The 21,524-nt window shown below is 35.2% G+C and overlaps 1 protein-coding gene across 1 annotated transcript; it reads left to right on the forward strand.

Annotated features, from left to right (window-relative positions):
- The first annotated feature begins 1,181 nt into the window (after nt 1-1,181).
- On the forward strand, nt 1,182-3,813 carry LOC109175171 (dCTP pyrophosphatase 1-like). Its single transcript, XM_019324425.1, has 2 exons — nt 1,182-1,421; nt 3,330-3,813. The coding sequence occupies exons 1-2, from the start codon at nt 1,293-1,295 to the stop codon at nt 3,654-3,656; spliced, it is 456 nt and encodes a 151-aa protein (XP_019179970.1). The 5' UTR covers nt 1,182-1,292; the 3' UTR covers nt 3,657-3,813.
- The last annotated feature ends 17,711 nt before the right edge of the window (nt 3,814-21,524 follow it).

Below are 21,524 nucleotides of genomic sequence, written 5' to 3' on the forward strand. Positions count from 1 at the left end.
TGACCTATTAAATTTTTTCGGTGAGATTTGGCCAGCAATTTGACCGGCGTGACCAAAATTGATAGAAATTGCATAGTCAAAGTACTAAATTAACATTTTTGAAAGTCAAGTGTTGCAATTAACACAACCCCAATAGTCAGTGGACCAAAATTGAAATTTTCTCATTTCTGTACTGTAGATTCATAATTTCTATACTGCACATTCATAATTTCTGTACTGTAGAATCATAATTTCTATACTGTAGATTCATAATTTTTATACTGTAGATTCATAAAATTTATAATGTAGATTCATAATTTCTATACTGCACATTCATAACTTATGTACTGTAGATTCATAATTTGATAACTATGTGTTCATAATTTGATAACTATACAATTTAAAAATTATAAAATCTACATTACAGAAATTATGAATCTACAATACAGAAATTCTGAATGTGAAGTATAGAAATTATGAATCTACATTATAAATTTTATGAATCTACAATTTAGAAATTATGAATCTACAATATAGAAATTATGAATATACAGAATGTCCACCATGCACATGGTGGACACGGGTCCATATCATAATTTGTCAATTTTGTATATTAATACTAAACTTAATATTATAAAAAATTGAATTAAAAATAACTTCAGTCAAGACACGTAAAATGGGGTTAGGGAATAGTAGTTAATTACTCCCTCTGTCTCATTTTATCTGTCATACTTACTATTAATTGGTCAAACCAACCTATTTTTTCTTTGTTTATTTTCTTTAGTATTTTTATTCATTTTTAATTTTGATTTTTTGTGTTTAATAGTACTTTTAGTGCAATTTCTAAATATATAAATTTTGTATACTAATACTAATACTAAATTTAATCTTATGACAAATTGGATTAAAAATATCTTTAGTCAAGTTTCGTTAATACACATAAAATATGACGGAATGAATATAAATTTGGTAATATAACATTTTGAAAGTGAGAAAAAATTTTATGAATCGGATGGTGGTAGTCTACTCCGTATCATGTTTGTAAAAGGGAGAATTATTTGGTTGCACAAGATGAAGTAGGAAAATACAGGTGTCAGTTAAAGACTCGACGAAACCGGCGACAACCAGTCACCCGATCCTCGTCCGCACGCCGGCACGCCCTATACAAAATGACAAACACGCAGAACATAAGACGCACCCAAAATCAAGCAAAAAGAAAAAAGAAAAAGAGATCTCTCGGCGCAGTCTCAACTCAGACGGCGGCGTCGCCGACGACGACATAAGGAGGAGAATCTGCAAGAGTAGAGAGAGAGATGAACGGAGCCTCAGACGAGGGAGCTGCAGGGGTGACACTGGAAGAGTTGCAGAAGAAAATGGCGGATTTCGCCAGGGAAAGAGACTGGGATCAGTTCCATAGCCCAAGAAATCTCCTTCTTGCCTTGGTACTTTCTTCTCATTATTGCTATTTTTCTTTCTATGTGAAAGGGTTCAGGAGTTCAGGAACTCTATCTATTTAGTTTTCCAGGAGTAATGAAAGACTGTATGTATGGCACCTATATGGAGTCTTAAACTGTATTGATTATAGTCTACAGAAAACGCATTTGAGTAAACGGCCTTTAGAAGAAGAAGGAAAAACTGACCAAAAAGGCATTCTTTCTTTGAAAATCTTTTTATTTTTTTTTACCCTTTTCTTCATGGGTTAATAGTCATCATTATGGGAGGGTTTAATTTCTTTTTGGAGTGTTGTTTTGGTAAGAGTTATGCCAGAAAAGGAATCATGTATAAAGATGGAGTGGTTAAATCTTCTGGTTGCTATATGTCTACCCCTTTCAGCTGATTTGATCACTGCTTTTGCAAATCCTAAACTTGATTCATCAAGTTATGGGGGTGTTTGTCAGAAAGAAAGGCCAAATTTGAATGTTTTACCCAAACAATAATGGTTCTGTGACTTCTGTACCTCCCCCTCTTCCCTTCCTTGCCTGCACGGGTAGCTCAGTTGATTCCCGATAGCCAGATTCTACATTATGGAAGTTTCACCGTCTTATGGGGTAGCTCCTTGTGGGTATCACTAATCCTCTCACTCGTCTAATGGGTCATTGAGTCATTTTTATTTACCCTTTTACAATCTTATCTGGCTGTGATTTGGGTCCTTTGTGGGCAAGTTTCTTATGTTTTGTCTATTTTGATATGATTATACAGTGAATGAACAAGTACAAACACAAATGTTAAGGCCACTTGGTACCAACTTTATTCTTGTGTACATAGTAAAATCCTAATACTAATATGGCATGTGTTGTGTGTTATAGTGTATATATGTTTATGGAAGGGGGTGTGGAGGCCATTCATGACAGTACTCTACTGTTTGAGAGTGTGAAAACCCAGACACAATAAAAGCTTTCTTTTATTCAGTTTTCTTGGAAACAAACTAGGTAGTAGTGGTGAGTGGTCTTATGTTTCCTAGAATGTCATTATTACACTGTAGTCTGAGAAATTGAACTGTATGCACAAAGCCCTGAACAAACACCATCATCACATGCCCCAGTACTGTCACATTAAAGCCTGCACGGACAGCCCAGTTGTTTCTTAGGTGATAGATTGTGAATAGTATACATAATTAAGTTCTGTCAGCCTACGTGGGAGTTACACCCAATATGGTGAGCTCCTTGTGGGAACTAGAGTGTGTTTATCTCCCCTAATGGACGCTAAGTCATTGAGATTTATTCCTTCACTATCTTGTTGGGTTGGGATGTGGGGTCTAAGGATGAGGAATTTGCCTTTTGTATTGTTCCCAAAAGGTTGAATCCCCAACCCCAAGGGCCCCCACGTTCATGCCAGCCAGAGCATTTTGGAGAATGTAAATCATGGTAACTAGCTGAACATAGAGGCTAGACCTTTGCTTACTGGGCACAAGGAGCTTCCCTCACTTTGAGAGGTTACTCTTACACTGCCGCTAATGAGACTCGATCCCGGGCCATTGTTTCAAAACTTTACCCATGTGACCAACTGAGACTCGCCCTTTTGTAGGCAAGTAGTGTCAGAGGCACCAGACACTAATCCTCCTACTTAATGGGCGCTAAGTCACCGAGATTTATCTCTTTACATTCCTGTCGGGTGGGAATGTGGGGTCCGAGGAAGAGAAATTTTACCTTTTGTGGGCAAGTACAGTCACATTAAAGTGCAAACATCAAACAATGAGACTTTTGGGCGTGTGTTTTCACACTATCTTCTACTTAATGCTATTTTTACCATAAACCCACCACTTTATATCCTCTCTTTTCAAAGTAGTGTACTGTTAGCAAAGTGAGCAGTGTGATCATTGATTGTGCTGCATGCATGTTTTGATGTTCCAGGTAGGGGAAGTGGGAGAGCTGTCTGAGATATTTCAGTGGAAAGGTGAGGTACCAAGAGGCCTCCCTGGATGGGAAGAGGAAGAGAAGCAGCACTTGGGTGAAGAGCTCTCAGATGTTTTGCTCTATCTGGTCAGGCTTTCTGACATTTGTAGCATTGATCTTGGTAAGGCTGCCCTTAGAAAGCTAGAACTCAATGCTAAGAAATACCCAGTTAACCTTTGCAAAGGCTCATCCAAAAAGCTCAACAACACTACAACCACCACCACCTCCACCAAAAACAACATCAGCAATGACACAGAAAATGGGGTTTCTGATGAAGTAGTTTGACTTTTTCTATGAATATCTCCTAGTTTTAGGCCCCTTTTTTGTTGCTATGCTACTAAATTTTTGTTTGAGCACCATCCCTTCTTAAGGGAGACATTGTGTTTTGGCGTTTTTATGCTTCTTTGTTCTCTTGTGCAAATATGTGTGCAGATAATATCTTTAGAGTACAAAGAAAGAAATCTTATCCTTAATTTTAAGTTTGGGAAATCCAAAGTATAAAAAATTGATTAGAGGTGATGAAGACTCCTTATGTGTAGAGTAGTAGGAGTGGAAATTAATGACTTGTTAGGTGACATGTAATTTATTTTAATTTTTCTAGTACTCTTGGACAGGAATTCTGAAAACTTAGTATTAGTCTCGTGGCAGAAAAGTAATGTATCAAAAAAGAAAATTTAAGTTTGGGGTTTGTGGTCCAAGTTTGGGAAGTGGTGAGTAGTGGGGCTTGTGTTGTGCTTGCAAGTACTAGAACTAGAATGAGCTGCTGCGTCTAGGGTGGTGAGCCATTTGTGGGAGATTCTCTAATCTCTGTACTGGATAGAGTTAGGGTTTTGGTGAGAGGGCTGAAGTTTTAATATATAAACTTTCATTTTATTTCTCCGGTTGAAATTCCCAACTTCAAGGGTCCTTACATTCTGATCCGACAAAATATTTAAAAATATGTAAATTATGGTAGTTTAATGGTTCAACAGACAGAGTTAAATGTTGGTGCGCACACAAGGAATCTGTTCACTTTAAACATAATCTCTACACTATCGTCGTCAGTATTCGAACTTTAGTCTCTCCTTTCAAATACGGCCTACTGAATTATTGAGTTAAGGCCGTACGGACAACTTTCATATTCATTGTCGTGTTATCTTTTGTTTTGCTAACCAATGCTACTTGCGTAACGACTAATAAGTTTGGTTTGGAAAGCATTTCCTTTGGAATTTGGGAGGTTAGACAACTGCTGAGCACCAACCTTCTAGTAGTTGAGATTGGCAAATTATACTGTGAATTATGATCTATATTGTAATATGAATCATAAATAAATGTTTATTTTTCATATATTATAGGTACATTCAATGTTGCAAAACTCGCGCCTAGACGCCGATTAATCGACGCTAGGCGGTGGCCGACTGCCTAGGCGCCCTATGTTCTCTAGGCGCCGAGTAGGTTGCCGTGAACTAGGCGGCTTAGGCGGTCGTCTAGGCAGCTTAGGCGGGATTTAACTAATATTTTTAAAAAAAAAAATCGGCGCCTAGGTGCCCCGGCCGCCCCCCATGCCCCTAGAGGGCGCCTAGCAAATTTTTTCAACCATAAATGCATTATTTATGTACTGAAAGTTTATTATTTCATAGTATACCAAATATAATAAACCTTTAGTATTCAATAATGTACCTTAATAATAAATTTTTAAATTTTAATATATAAAAATATACCTTATATCAATTATTCACTTTACTAGGTGAACCATGATATAATGATGGGTTGAGATGACTATAGGCTTGTTCTCTCAAATCTCAATGCAATCTAGGAGAGCTCATCTTCGTCTAAATCATTACTCAATTGTTATACCATAGAAGAACGGCATATAGCATGATAATTACAGACACATACAATAGAAGTACATAACATAATAATTACAAACACATTAAAAGGTAACTGCAAATACATAAATTGTTAATTGGAGACACATAATATGTTGTTCTCAAGTAAAGAATATGTCAACTGCAGGTATATAATTTGAATGAGTTATTTTGGACCAAAGTTCATAATGTAAGGTAGACTTTGTACATGGTATAATTTGCCATCATTACTATCCAGCAACATTTCTCTTTAGTTAAATTTATATCATTTTAATTTTAATTTTTTTTATGTAAATTTAGTTGAAAATATTGTAGGTATAATATAATAACACCCATTAAATAAAATTAAAAAAATTGAAGCATACATAAGTAAAAGTAAATAGTTAGATTTTCTGAAATTTGGATCAAAGTGCTAACATATGTCAAGCGTTTGAGGTTTGGGTGTAAATCGTTAGATTGTGGAGTAAGGTTTATTATGTATATTGCGGATACATGTGATCAATATATTATATACTTTCTGTTAACAAATTATGTACTTGTTGTAATTAACGTATTATGTAACTTTAGATTATTTACAAATATATAATTTATTAACTGAAAGTATATATATATATATATATATATATATATATATATATATAATGTTAATTTTAGATACATAATTTGGACTACAGTTTACAATGCACATAATGGACCTTGGTTCATGATATTTTTTTTTATATATATATGGAGGGGGAAACCCGAAAGGAGAACAATCAAGTAGAGTTATTTACAGCACGCCAATGTGGAAGACTATAGTAATCATCATCTAATATTCCTTGAATTCCTTCTGGTGGTCTTGTAAAGGCATGAAATCCTCTGGGCAGTTCTGCTGCTAAGCCTGCCATAAAATCAGCAGCACTATTCTGTTCTCGGCGGATTGCTTCGACTTTGCATGCCTCAAAGAGTCGTAGCTCCCTTCTACACGCAAGAAGAATATTCCTAGCGACCGATGAAGGAGGTTCATGGCTATTGATAAACCTTGCAATCTCACTAGAATCCGTTTCAAACACTACTTTGTTAAATCCCATATCTGCTGCAAGTTGAATCCCCTTGAGCATAGACCACGCCTCGGCTACCAAGGGAGAACAACTCCCTATATTATACGCAAATCCATGTATCCAGGATCCTGTACTATCCCGTATCAATCCACCTCCACCAGCTTGCAGATTTTGGTTGACAGTGCCATCGACATTGATTTTAACAAAGCCATTTTGAGGTTTGATCCATGATAACTGCTTCCAATCCCAATCTTTACTATTCTGGCCACCTTTGGCTCTTGCATAGGCTTTGATGCTTTGATCTACTTGCGCTTTAATCCAAAAGATCTTCGTATTAGTGGGTAATACAGTGTTGCAAAAGACAGCCTCATTTCTCCATCTCCAAATCCACCATAGTGTGGTGGCAAACAGTGTACTATTGTCTATGGGGCTTCTGCCATCATGTCTACTTGCTATGCCTTTTGCGAACCAAACCTGAAACGGGACTAGGCTGGTACTGCTGGGACTGGGAAAAAGGATGTTCCATACCTCTTTAGCCTTCGGGCAGCTACGCAGAACATGGTCAGTATCTTCCACACTATCTGAGTACAAAACCAGCATTTATCATTGCCAGCTAGGCCCCTTCTTACTCTATTTGTGTTTGTCATTATTCTATCATGAGCAACAAGCCATAGGAACGTTCGAATCTTGTTAGGGACTTTAAGTTTCCATATACTTGTCCACTTGGCTGCTTCAACAGGAGTTGGGGATCCGCAGGCTAGATCATACGCAGTAGAGACCGAGAACAGACCTGAAATTTCCTCTTTCCAACTAGTGGAGTCTCTTTCATTTGGATCTTCAGAGAGCATATATGCTTCTAAAATCGATAGTTCTTCCTCAGGTAGCATGCGGTTAAGCACTTCCCAATCCCAGTCATGATCGTTATCCCAATAACTTGACACGTTCCTTTCATATTCATTTGGCTGTATTGGGCATATCGCAGCATCCTTAAGGGGATAGTCCCTTAGCCATTTGTCTTGCCAAAAAGACGTGTCTTCCCCATTGCCCACGTGTTTCCGAATCCCGTTTTGGAGTATTGGGATAGCCTTGAGAATGCCTTTCCAGGCATTTGACATGTTTCTTTTGGGTTTCCATTTCGAGCAATCCCCTATTGTTGCCCCATACTTAGTGCGAAAGATCTGGATCCAAATGCTGTTCTCCTCATTCAGTAGCCTCCAGCCAAGCTTAGCTAGAAAAGCCAGGTTCATAAGGTCTAATTTCCTAATGCCCAAGCCACCATGTGATTTATGCAATGTGACCATGTCCCATTTGAGCAATGTGACCGTGTCCCATTTGTCAAAAGTTCAGCAAGGCCTAACTTTTGACTCCGTTGTCTGTTTTGGACAAATATTTTTTTGAAATCGCGTATTTTTTCGAGATCTATCCACCGCAAACTACCGTTGGCGGTTTGGCCACCAATTTCTAAAAAAAATACTTTATTAAAGAGTTTCTAAGAAAAAACTATGAGAATCTTATGTTTTATTAATGACTTTTTAAAATTTTTAATTAAACAATTGTCCCGTGCATTATTTAATAATCTTTCTTTATAATTGGTCAAATTATTTAATTATGGTAAATTTGGGAATAATTAATGATGGTAATAGAAATCCTAGAAGAATATAGAATTGAACAATATTTAATTATTGTTATATTATTATTGTGACTCACGGAATACAAGAGTTAATGCCATTTTTTGTCCTAGACTTATTGGGGCATTGATACTTTTCATCCTCCATAATAAAAATTGCCATTTAGTAGCCACTGTTATTGATCGTTGGACAGTTTTGATCCTCCGTCAATGACGCCGTTTGTTGACCGTGAATTAGAAGGGTTTTTCTGTCTTTTTATGTTCTAATCCTTGTATTTCTCCATCCATTGGTCACTGCTACATCCATTTCTTCAAACTGAGGTTATCCGCTTCAGTCCTTTCTAACATTAAGAAACCATCTTCACCCAACTATCAATCACGAATTTTACATTTGACATTAATCTCAAGATAATGGAAACAAGTGCAGTTGGATTAGAAATGGCGTTAGTCCATGCCTGTGGAAATTTTGTCGAGCATACAACATAACTAGCAAAGTCAGGAATATCACCCAACCCCTCCCTTAACCTTTCTGCATCAACTATAATAGGTATGCCCCTACTCTTTGCCTCCTGCACTACAATCAAAGCAGTCTCATGCAGCCTTCCATCTAAGTAGACAATATTTACTCCAAGCGCTGAAGACAATTTTGATTTGGGTATGTAGACCCTCAGATATCATGGGTGGATATCCTGGAGTGAAAAATGCACGTGCGAGTTTTTTTTTTTTTTTTTTGATTGTCAACAATGACATATGTGAATGGTGAGTATCCTCCTTTGGACACCACCATAAAAGATGTATCAACATCATCCCTTTCAAGCTCATCAAGTATTCTTTCGCCATGTGAGTCATCAGCAACCTTAGATATGATCCTTGGATTAAGACCAAGACGAATTTTATCATCCGGGTTTTATCAAAGCATTGCCAGTGTTACCACCTCCTTGAACCTCAAAGCTGGTGCTCCGAATTTTATCATCCGGGTTGGGGAATGAAGCTACAGCAGCCAGGAAGTCAACACCGGCCATTCCAACACCTCAGACAATGGGATTAGGAACTAATAATAATAATAATAATAATAATAATAATAATAATAATAATAATAATAATAATATAAGTGGTAATAATAATATCTAAAAGTAATTAAGTGTTAATAATAATAGTAAGAATATTAACGTAAGAGTTGTAACATAGAGTAAATTGTAATAATTAATAACTATAGTCTAGGATTAAATTTGAAATTGTCAGGAAAGATAAACGACCTCTGGTGAAGTTAACTCTTAAATAATTATATATCGATTTAAATATTCTTAATATATTACAACAATTCCATTCCGTGCATCGCACTGGTGAAAATACTAGTTATAGGAAAAAGGTATAAATAAGTCATCTAATTATTTGAGAAATAATAATTAAGCCACTCAACTTTAATAAGCTCCAAATAAGTGCATGAAACTTGCAAAATGTTGCAATTGACATTTTTAGTTTATACTTACTAGAATTGTCACATGAATTTTTCATTAAAAAAATTTGACACGTGTATTTGCTCTCTTCCTTGCACATCTTCTTCCTGATTTTCTCTTGGGTTTTGTTCGTTGGCTTCCACTACTCCTCCCCAACTTCCTCCATTCCGATTCTGGATCTCCCGGCGGGCGACGGCTACGACGAGGAGCTCCCTCTCGATGCCCGGAGCTCACAGTTCGACTACTCTGAGATTTTCGGGAGGGTTCAACCTTGTAGATTTTGCGCTTTCCTACGAGGATTTGGTGAGACAGTCCAGTGCTGGGTACAATTCTTCTGATGAGGCCCTTGTATGATCACTATAGCCTTTTGTGATTTGTGTCATTTGCTCTATCCAATATGAAGCCGAAATTTTGATGTTTTTATGATCTTTTGCTCATTTATGCATAATGTGGGATATGATACAAGCTACTATGCTACACTGATGAAGACTGCTTCAAGTACTGATCGAGTTACTTTTGTCTTTGTGCTTTAACTAAACTTTTAATGGCTTCTGGATCAACATTTTAAATATAACCAGGATGAGAAGGGAAGGTGATGGTAGAAAAGTAAGAAATAAAATGTCCTAGCAGGCTAGCGTTTCTTATTTGGCAGCAGCTTAGTGTGTGCATTTTTGTTTATTTTGAGGTTTATTATGTTCCAGAATCGGAATGGAGAAAGTTCGGGAGGAGGAGTGGAAGCGAATTGTTAGATATATTAAATATAATATATTTAATATAATATATATTAAATATAATATAATATATCTAATTATATATATATATATATATATATATATATATATATAGAGGGTGAGGTTCAAGTGAGGCTAGTTTGTTAGGTGAGGTCTGTGGACTATTTTCAACCTTACAATATTGAAGATCTACGACTGAGATTGGACGCTGGGAAGAGTTAAAGTTGCACATCAGCGCGGTAATGGAAAAAATTAATTGTGCACAGGGGTAAAAAAGTCAAAATCACTCTATCATGCAACTATTCTCGATGGAAACTCCGAGAAATCCGAACCCATTATCTTTAATTCCCTTCCGCTTCTTCGATTGTCTTTTTTGTTATGTAGCTAGACGAAGAACTCCAACCCAAAATAAGTAATCCAAAGTGCAAACGTCTGAACCCCTACTACGAATCCATGGCCGGCGCATCCCCAAGATGTAACATGCGGAGAGCATTGTTGGAGGCAGCGAGAAAAATAGGTATGCATATTACCCATTTTCTTGTGTGTGCTTAATGAGAATAAGCCGCCATGTTTATAGTTAAAATTGAGAATAAATCAAACTGGGTGGGTGTGGGTGGGGGAGGGGGGATGGGGGCAAAGTAGGATTTAGAAGTAAAGGGTTGAGAAACACCCTTTAAGAGCAAGTCTGAGGTTATGGTTTTGCGGCGGTGCATCGATGTGGGTGTGCGACGTAGAAATTGGAATTGCAATTATGCGAAAAGGGGAATTCAACTGGTGTTTAGAATTAAATTTCCGACTAGGAACTCCATTAAGGTTTAATAACGAAGTACAGTCTAGGGAAAGGGGTTAGCGGACACTGCTTAAAAATTGCAAGCGTGATGAAGTGGTACACAGGGAAAGGGGTTAGGACAAATTGTTTGGAAATGTGATTGTGACAGCGAGTTTTTGCTAGCATTGATGGGTGCATCTATTTATGTAATTGTCATGTGCATAAGTGCAAATATAATGTGTGCATTTGTGATTTGATCAATGTGCATTTGTAGCCACTGAATTTTTAAATGTTTAGTGCATATGAGCTTGATTATAAAGTCAATTGGTGTGTTTTTGTTAAGTGCGCATATAGGATAGTTGTGGCCACACTGTGAGCACTCTGTGGGTGTGACAATGTGAATTTCTTGTCAAAGTTGTAGCAAATATGATTTTGACAGTGTGATATTTTGGCATTAACGTGTGCATATGTTTGTATAATTGGCATGTGCAGAAATGGAAGTATTATTTGTGCATTTGTGCTAACAATATTTTTTGTGCATCACACAGAAGAACCTATTCTCAACATTCGGGCAACGACAATGCAACTCCTTGAGCCCAAACGTATGCAGATGTGATGGGGGGTACCAAAAATAACTGCGGAGTGTTCGCCATGAGATACATGGAGACCTACCTAGGGGAGGGAGCTGTGAATTGGGACTGCGGTCTCCAAAAGGGAGATAAAAAAGCAATACAAGATCTAGGCCTCAACTACATGCGGGAAGTTGGAAAATGTTAGTTTCAAACCTGTGATCATTTTAGAATCTAGAAAATGTTAATTGCAAACTTGTGTGCATGTTTTGTATTGCTGGGTATGCTTTTTAGGTCTTAGGCAGTGTGCATTTTACCAATTATACAGTGAGCTTATTGCTCTTAGACAGTGCAATTTACAGTGTGCACTTTGAGCAATTGGAAAATATTAACTTCAAACGTGTTATAATTTTATTAGAATCTATAAAAAGTTAATATCAAACTTGTGTGCATGGTTTGTATTGTTAAAATGTTAATTTCAAACTTGTTGCATTGTAGGAAAATTAAATAAGCACTATAGTTGCACTGCAAGTTGCAATCCACATCAAAAAATAAGCGCCACACATTAGAAACTAAACCAATGATATTTGTGTCCCGAAACGTACATACCAAAGTGAAAAAAAAAAAAAAAAAAAAAACATTAAATCACCAAGTCAAAAGCCTTGCCAAATACTTGAGTCCTATGGTGTAACGAAAATAAAAAGTACTCCGTAACAATTTATTCCAAAAGCACATCAGGGTAATTGTGACTATCATGATGGTCAAGCTGGTTACATGTCCTACATTGCTGCTTGGGACGTGAAACCTTCTCCACAGCCGTGCATCTCCCGTGAGCTTTATCATACGGCCCTACATGCACAAATAACAAAAAAAATAGCATGATGAAACTACAACGATACCCAACCACACCAACGATCACAATCATTGCTAAAAAAGCATACCACCCCTAAAATAATTAAAACTATGTATGGAAAATAAAACAAAATTACTAAAAAGACCTCATAAAACCCAATTGTGTAATTTAATTTTAAAAAAGAAAACATATCACAACCACATATTAATCCAAATCAACAACCAAGATTAATCCACATTCCTCATGTGGGAGAGTGTCCTCATTTGATCCTTAATTTAAAAAAAAAAAAAAAAAAAAAAAAAAAAAACCGATAATAACCTTTTTTTTTTTTTAAAAGCGAAATAGGTACAAAACAAGACTACAAACATGTAACATAAACGCACACCATATCAGAAAAATAACCAAACTGCCTGCACAAAGACAACTCCCATGCATGCACACTGCGTACCCAATCCCCCCAACACCAAATGCAAAAAAAAAAAAAAAAAAAAAAAAAAAAAAAAAAAAAAAAAAAAGAGAAAAATGATAATAACCTAAATAAAAACTAAAGCCATCAGATACAAAACAATAGTACAACCACGAAACAACAAACCAAAAAAATAATAATAATAATAATAATAACCTAATGTCTGCACAATGAAAACTCCCATAGAAGCATAGTGCGTAAATAAACCCCTACAGCACCAAATGCAAAAAAAAAAAAAAAAAAAAAAAAAAAAAAAAAAAAAAAAAAAAAAAAAAGTAAAAATGAAAATGAGAAAAACGTAATTTAAAACTAAATCTCACACCACCACCCCCGCCACACGAAACAAAACTTTCAATATACAAAGCAATATCAAACACAATATATGTATTTAACAAGAAAAAAGAAAAACAAAACGCAAATGAATACTAACAACCATCGAAATTGTACAAAGCAACAACCCAGTAATAAAAAATTGCAAAAAGATCAAAATGAAAAAATGAAAAGAAAAAAGAAAAACATATACAACCACCGCAAACGAAAAACATATTTACCCAAAAAAAAATACACCCACCGTATATGTATATAAGAAACAATTTCCAAACGCAAAAAAAAAAAAAAAAAAAAAAAAAAAAAAAAGAGCATAATAATAAATACATTAAAAAACATCAACAATATTATACAACACGATGAACTTAAATACTGCAAGCATACAAACACCAAACCCAAATGAACCCACAACACCCACACGGCCACACCTAACAACTACAAAGGAACTACATAACTACGCACAAAAATAAAAAAACAACGATGCACAAACAATATATATTGAAACAAGTCGACACCTACACCGGATGGTCAGTAACATCCACACGTACGAAAATGAATAAAAAAAAATGAAGAGTCAGCACCCATATCAACCCCAACAATAACACACCAAAATAACTAATACAGGAATACAAAAAGATACACAACAACAACATTAAACGGTGCACAACGAAAATATATTGGAGACAAATAAAATACGCACCTGGAGAATCCATAGCCACCACCGCGAAAAAAAAACACAGAGATACGGAAGAGACAATAGGGACTGATAAAACACAAAGCAACACAACTGAAACCAGAGAATTAGGCCAACAATATATAAAGACACGGTACAAAAATGATGGAATCAATAAAAATCTTAATTGCCATATTTAAGCCAACTACAAACATGCAATCACCCAAAATAAAATAAATAACTAAAGGAAGGAAAAAAAATAAAAAGACAAAAAACACCCCACCTAAAGTGGCGGCAACAATCAAATAAAATCCTCCTAAAAATAAACCAAAAAATAATAGCCATAGATCTAACTAAAATCAAGAGTCAAGATTTGACCACAAACCTCATATAGCAATATGACCTCATTTGATCCTCTACCTATATATATATATATATATATATATATATATATATATATATATATATATATATATATATATATATATATATATATATATATATATATATATTTGAGAAGATCGAGAGAGGAATAAACAGATAATGTTTATTGTTGAGATGATTAACAAATAAACAAAAATCATATATTTATACTAAAGGAAAGTTAATAGTTAGGAAGCTAATGCTCCATGTACTACTGCTATAATCTAGGCCACTCTTCACATACAATGCATGACCCACACCCATTACTTTCATTATTTCTAACAAATTAACTAATTACTAATTACTTGCTTGGTTTAATAATTATAATAATATAATATTATTATTATAACATTGCCTCCTTTAAATCAAGTTGGATATATTGGTCATTCCAATTTCCTTGTTTAATTTGAGAAATGTCTCCGTCTTCAACGGCTTCGTAAAGATATCTGCAAGTTGACATTCACTTGAACAATACTCAATGTTGATTTGTTTTTCAACAACCAACTCTCTGATTTTGTGATACTTGATATCAATGTGTTTGCTGCGACCATGAAAGACTGGATTTTTGGACAACGAAATTGCTAACTTGTTGTCACAAAAAATAGATGTAGGTGCTTCCTGCTCGTGTTGTAGGAACTCCAAAATTCTCCTCAGCCAAACTGCTTGAGTAGCACAGTTTGCTGCTGCAATATATTCTGCTTTTGCGATTGAAAGTGCTACAATCTGCTACTTCTTTGAAGACCAAGAAAATATAGCTGAACCAAGATAGAACGCATACTCTGATGTGCTTTTTCTGGTCTCAATATCTCCAGCACAATCACTGTCAGTGTACCCAACAAGTTTCACATCTTCATTAGTGGAGTAAAAAATTCAATCATTACTCGTACCTTTGACATATCTCAGAATTCTCTTTGTTGTAGCCCAATGTGATTCTTTTGGTTCTTCCATGAATTTGCTAAGTATTCCAACTCCAAAAGAAATATCTGGCCTTGTTGTCACCAGATACCTCAAACTTCCAATTAAGCTTTTATAAGCTGTAACATTTACATTCTTACCACACTCATCTTTAGACACCTTTAACTTTTCAGCTAACAGAGTTGAAACTGGTTTAGAGTTTTCTATTTTGAACTTTTTCAAAATATCAGCAGCATACTTCTTTTGTGAAATAAAGATTCCACCATTCATCTGAACAACCTCAAGGCTAAGAAAGTAAGACATAAGGCCCATATCAGTCATTTCAAACCTCTTAATGAGTGCCTCCCTTAATTCTGACATTAGACTCAAGTTATTTCTAGTAAAAACCATATCATCAACATACAGACAGATTAGAACAATATCACCAGAATCCGTGCATTTGACATACAAAGTGTGTTCATGAGGACATCTCATAAAACCACTTTCAACAAAATATGAGTCAATGTAATCATACCACGCCCTAGACGCTTGCTTTAAGCCATATAAGGTTTTTCTCAACCTGTACACTTTATTTTCCTCCCCTTTCTTCAGAAATCCTGCAGGTTGCTCAACATATATTTCTTCTTCAAGAAAACCATTCAAAAAGGCAGACTTGACATCCATTTGATGCAATTTCCAATCATTTTGAGCAGCAAGAGAAATAACCATTCGAACTGTATCAAGTCTACTTACAGGAGCAAAAACCTCAAAATAATCAATACCTGGTTTCTGCTTGTAACCTTTTGCTACCAACCGTGCCTTAAAACAGTCAATTTCTCCATTTGACTTGTATTTCGTTCTGTAAACCCACTTTACTCCAATTGGCTTCTTTCCAGGAGGTAAATCTGTTAACTCCCAGATACCATTCTTTTCAATGGCACGTATCTCCTCATCCATCGCATTAAGCCAATGAGTTTCTGTAGCAACCTCCTCAAAAGATAAAGGATCACAATCTGCAAAGAGAGCAGATTGAACAATCTCTTCATCAGACAGGTCATTATCATGACCCAAAACATAATCCTGCAAGCGAGCTGGTAAGTGGCGCTCGCGCTGGGATCGTCGAACTGACGACTCTGGTTGTGAAGGAGACTGGACATTATCTGGAATCGGTTGCTCATCAACAATATTTTCAACAACAGGAATAACAACTGAACTTTCATCTTTAGCTAACCAATCCCAGACACCATATTCATCAAAAGTGACATCCCGACTTATAACAACCTTTTTAGTTTCAGGATTGTATAGTTTATAAGCCTTTGAAGCGTCACTATAACCAATGAATACACACTTCTCACCTTTATCATCCAACTTCTTTCTCAACGGATCTGACACATGTGCATATGCCAAACATCCAAAAATCTTGAGATATTTGATAGAGGGTTTTCTCCCACTCCAAGCTTCTTCGGGTGTCTTATCACGGACACTTTTAGTTGGACACCTATTCAACACATAGACAGCACAAGCAACAGCTTCTGCCCAAAAAGGCTTAGGCAGATTCTTGGATTTCAACATGCACCTTACCATATCCATGATAGACCTATTCTTCCTCTCAGCCACTCCATTTTGTTGTGGAGTGTATCTAGCTATTATTTGGTGCTGAATACCCTTTTCTTTCAGAAAATTATCACAAGCAATATATTCTGTACCTCTATCAGTTCTCAAGATTTTAATCTCATAACCACTTTGCTTTTCAACAAAAGCCCTAAATTGTTTAAAAACATCACATGTTTCAGACTTTTGCTTCAGAAAGTAAACCCATGTTTTCCTACTGAAATCATCAATGAAAGTAATAAAGTACTTACAACCTCCATGTGAGGGAACCTCCAACAAACACAGGTCTGAGTGAACAATCTCCAACTGTTTTGTAGCTCTCCTTGACTTGCCCACGGGAAAGGGATCTCTATGCTTCTTCCCAATCACACAAATCTCACAGATACGATCAGGGACATTCACAACAGGTAAATCAGAAACAAGTTCCTTTCTCACAAGATAGTTTAATCTAGAGAAATAAAAATGCCCAAACCGCATATTCCATAACCAATTATCATCACAAACTTCAGAATTAAAGCAAGCAAGGAGAGTATGCTTAATTTTCAAAGGAAATAGTCGATTTTGGGACATATTTACCTTTGCAATCAAGACTCCCTTAGTATCTGCAATGGTACAACACCCCTGAGTAATATTTATCTTATATCCTTTTTTCTGACAACTGATCCATACTCAACAAATTTTGGTGTAGTTCAGGAACATAGAACACATCGGATATAAAATTGTGAGTAACATCCTTCAACTGAATAGAGATTTTACCTTTTCCCAAAATTGGCACTTTTGACTAATTGCCAAATGTCACTTTAGACCGGACTGATTCATCCAGTTCAGAAAACAATTCTTTCTGCCCACACATATGGTTACTACACCCAGTATCCAAGAACCATATGTTCTTATCTACAGAAAAACTATCATTGGCCAAAAGTAAGGTTTCAGAATTCTCACCAGACTTTTTAGCAGTATTTTCAGCAATGTTTGCTTGATTTCCACGATTGTCCTCATTATACCAACAATCTGCAATCTTGTGTCCATACTTTCCACAATTGTAGCAATGAAATGGAAATTTACCTTGTTTGGTATTACCTCCACATCTTCCTTGGTTGGAGTTACCACGTCCTCCTCCTTGGTTGAAGTTACCACGTCCTCTTCCACTGGAACCTCCTCTTCCTCTTCCACGACCTCTACCAGATCCTCCACCTCTTTGACTAGTGCCAGTCACATTAAGGGTGACTTGACTTTTCAAAGCTTCTTCTGCTAGTGGTTCCGATTTTGACGCAATTCTGTCAATATGACTTTCTACCATACCTTTCAGCTCTGCAATTGATAAGAGCTCAGTTTTGTGTGACTCTGTGATCGAAGCCACCACATGGTCATACTTCATCGGCATAGTTCGAAGAACTTTTTCAACCACTGCACCATCTTCAATTGTATCTCCATATAGCCTCATCTTATTCACCATATCAATAAGACGAGTGAAATACGCATCTACTGTTTCTGTAGAGGTCATCTCACAATTGTCGTACAACCTTCTCAACAACTGCAACTTAGACTTCAGTGCCCAAACGACTCCTTTGTTTGACACCTTTAAGATGTCCCAAGCTTGCTTTGCTGTTTGAGCACGAGCTAATTGCCCAAAAATGGAGTAATGAACACCTTGGTGAATCTGTCCCAAGGCCAACTGATCTCGCCGTGTTTGGGTTGCATCAGCTCCTTCGGGTAGACCGGGATCAACAAAGCTCCAAAGATTTTGAGCTTTCAAATGTGTGGACATCATAATTTGCCAATAATTGTAATCGAGTTTCCCGTCCAATTTGGGACCCGACCATACAATATTGAAATTTGCTGCCATAATTCACTACGAAAAATATCTCGGGGTTGAAAGGTTGACTGACTCTGATATTAAATGTTAGATATATTAAATATAATATATTTAAAATAATATATATTAAATATAATATAATATATCTATAATATATATTTGAGAAGAGAGAGAGTGAGGAATAAACAGATAATGTTTATTGCTGGGATGATTAACAAATGAACAAAAACCACATATTTATACTAAAAGAAAGCTAATAATTAGGAAGCTAATGCTCCATGTACTACTGCTATAATATAGGCCACTCTTCACATACAATGCATGACACACACTCATTACTTTCATTATTTCTAACAAATTAACTAATTACTAATTACTTGCTTGGTTTAATAATAATAATAATATTATTATTATAACACGAACGAACATAAACCCAAGAGAAAATCAGGAAGAAGAAGTGCAAGGTAGACAACAAATCCAGGTGTCAAAAAAAAAAAATTCACGTGACAATCTTAGTAAGCATCAACCTGCAAGTTACCTGTTAAAAATGCTAATTACAATATTTTGTAGATTTCGTGGACTTATTTGAAACTTATTCGAGTTAGGTGACTTAGTTACTATTTTCCAAATAGTTGAATGACATATTTGTACCTTTTTTCATAATTATGTCATAGATTAGGGTGCAAATTGCTGTATACACTTAACACTATTTTTCTAATTAATATTTTTTCAACTTAAATTTATTTTCTCTTTTTCTTCTTGTACAAACGAAATTAATGCATAAAAATATATCATTAAAAAGCTCTATTTGAAATATTTTAAGTGATACAGACACATAGGGCATGACCAAATGAGAGAGAGGGGTATGTAAAGTCATTACTTTCATGTTTATATGAATATTCAATGAGTTTTTTGTACTTTTGGTTCCACGACTATGGCGTTACTAACAACTTTGATCCACGACTTTTAAAACTTGTAGAATTGGTCCACGACTATGACTTTCTTAGCAAATTTGGTCCTTTCGGTACATTTTTCGTTCAACTTTTGTCGAAAAATTTTACTACCTATTTTAACAGGGGTAATATTGTCTTTTCCATCTCACAAACTAATGACATAAATAAATAAATAAATAAACAACTAAAAAATTTGGCGTTTAGCGAGGAGAGTGAAACGGAAAGTGGAATTGCAATTGGGTGACTTTTAATTTCAATCATTGTACCACTAGATGTGTTTAATTTATTTATTTATGTCATTAGTTTGTGAGATAGAAAAGACAATATTACCCATGTTAAAATGGGAAGTAAAATTTTCTGGCAAAAATTGAACGAAAAATGCACCAGAAGGACCAAATTTGCTAAGAAAGTCATAGTCGTGGAACAATTCTACAAATTTTAAAAGTCGTGGATCAAAGTTATTAGTGACACCATAGTCCTAAGACTAAAAGTGTAAAAAACTCAATATTCAATAAATTGTGTATTTTTACACCTAAATTCGTATTACCCAAATAATTTGTCGGGTTTGACAACCATTTATCACGGAAGACGTACCTTGGAAAAAACAAAACTTCTAGAATCTATAAATTAAAATATTGAAACTTAAGAGATAGAAAAATGCCACTTATAATCTTATTATATGTTAACCTTGTCGGATTCATTTCCCTTATCCAACTTCCTTATCTTCCACTTTCCCACTATTGTTATTGTTTATGTTCTTTTTTTTTTTTTTTATAATAATGTATATCACAATGTGAACTATCTTTAGTAGTTCTACTCATCAATCAATTTGAAAATAATTCTTCTCCTTCTAGATCCAAAAAATAAAAAATAAAAAATTTCACACCTTCATATCAAATTAGTCACTAATCTGCAGGTCCCAAACGGTTTGCTAATTGCTAAGTAATTAAAGTTCATTGAGTTTTTGTGTATAATATAATATTATACTCTAATAGTTCCATTTTATATACTCTTTTAGTACGATAAAACTTGACCAAGCAATGTATGATGTATTTTTATAATATTTAACATAGTATTAGTTAATAAGATCTATATATTTCATTTTTGAAAATTTAATATAGGGAAAACCACACTTTTCGCCCATGCATTATTTCATTTTTTGAAATTTGATCGCTATTAATTGATTTGAACATATTTAGTTTTTTAATTGCCCATTGCACTTTTCGTCCATATTACTATATTAATTATTATCAAATTCCTTTAACAAACTCTTTTTATGAGGTTATTTTTTGTCATTTAGAATCAATATTTATACTTAAATTAAGTTTCACTCTCTCTATGAGAACATTATTTCTAATAGTGAATATTAATTCTAAATAATAAAAGCAATCTTATATATCAATAGAGTTTGACAATTATATAACATTAAGTATTAAAAGCGCAATATTATAAATAATTAATGATCTAAATTTATTTTAAATTATCAGTCAAAATTTTAAAAGTGATACCATGAAGTCAAAAGTGGCGTAATGTTTTCCCTATAGTATATGTGGATGGAGGATTTGTATTAGATTCCTTTGATGGCAAATTCTTAGAGGCCAGCTCTAGCAAGTGGCAACGCAGCCGGAGAGAGGATTGGTAGTTTCTTAGTTTCTTACAATATATAATTATTAAGTAACATGGAATGGAATTTCATGTTGCATCTAAATTCTCTTTTAATATATTATCTGCCTATAGAAATTTTTCTTAATCTATTAAAAAAATAAGAAATCAATATTTTTTTTAATAGTATTGACTGTATTATAATATAGTATTGTTCATGCATACTTTCTCACCACACGGGAGGAGACTAAAATTCGATGCCGTCATAAGACTTGTGATCTAGTCGAAGTAGTTCTCTCAAGCTGTAGCATAGTTTATTGGTCTTCTTTGGGCACTTGACTGGCGTACAATATTTTATATATATTCCGCTTTTGTCACGTTTCTACTTTTCCAGCCTTCCCGATAGGCTGACACGGGGATTAATTTTTCCACCGCCATGGCCGCCTTTCAAAGCTGGCGGGCTGGGGATCTCTTTATATTTGGCTGCCCAAACCC

The sequence above is a fragment of the Ipomoea nil genome, unplaced genomic scaffold (genome assembly GCF_001879475.1).
Source record: "Ipomoea nil cultivar Tokyo-kokei standard unplaced genomic scaffold, Asagao_1.1 scaffold0684, whole genome shotgun sequence".
Taxonomy (NCBI): domain Eukaryota; kingdom Viridiplantae; phylum Streptophyta; class Magnoliopsida; order Solanales; family Convolvulaceae; genus Ipomoea; species Ipomoea nil.

Bases quoted from the DNA above. Each gene is read 5' to 3' on its own strand.
- LOC109175171 (XM_019324425.1), top strand. From the start codon at position 1,293: ATGAACGGAGCCTCAGACGAGGGAGCTGCAGGGGTGACACTGGAAGAG. The intron at 1,422-3,329 runs GTACTTTCTTCT...TTGATGTTCCAG, and splicing joins GAAATCTCCTTCTTGCCTTG to GTAGGGGAAGTGGGAGAGCT.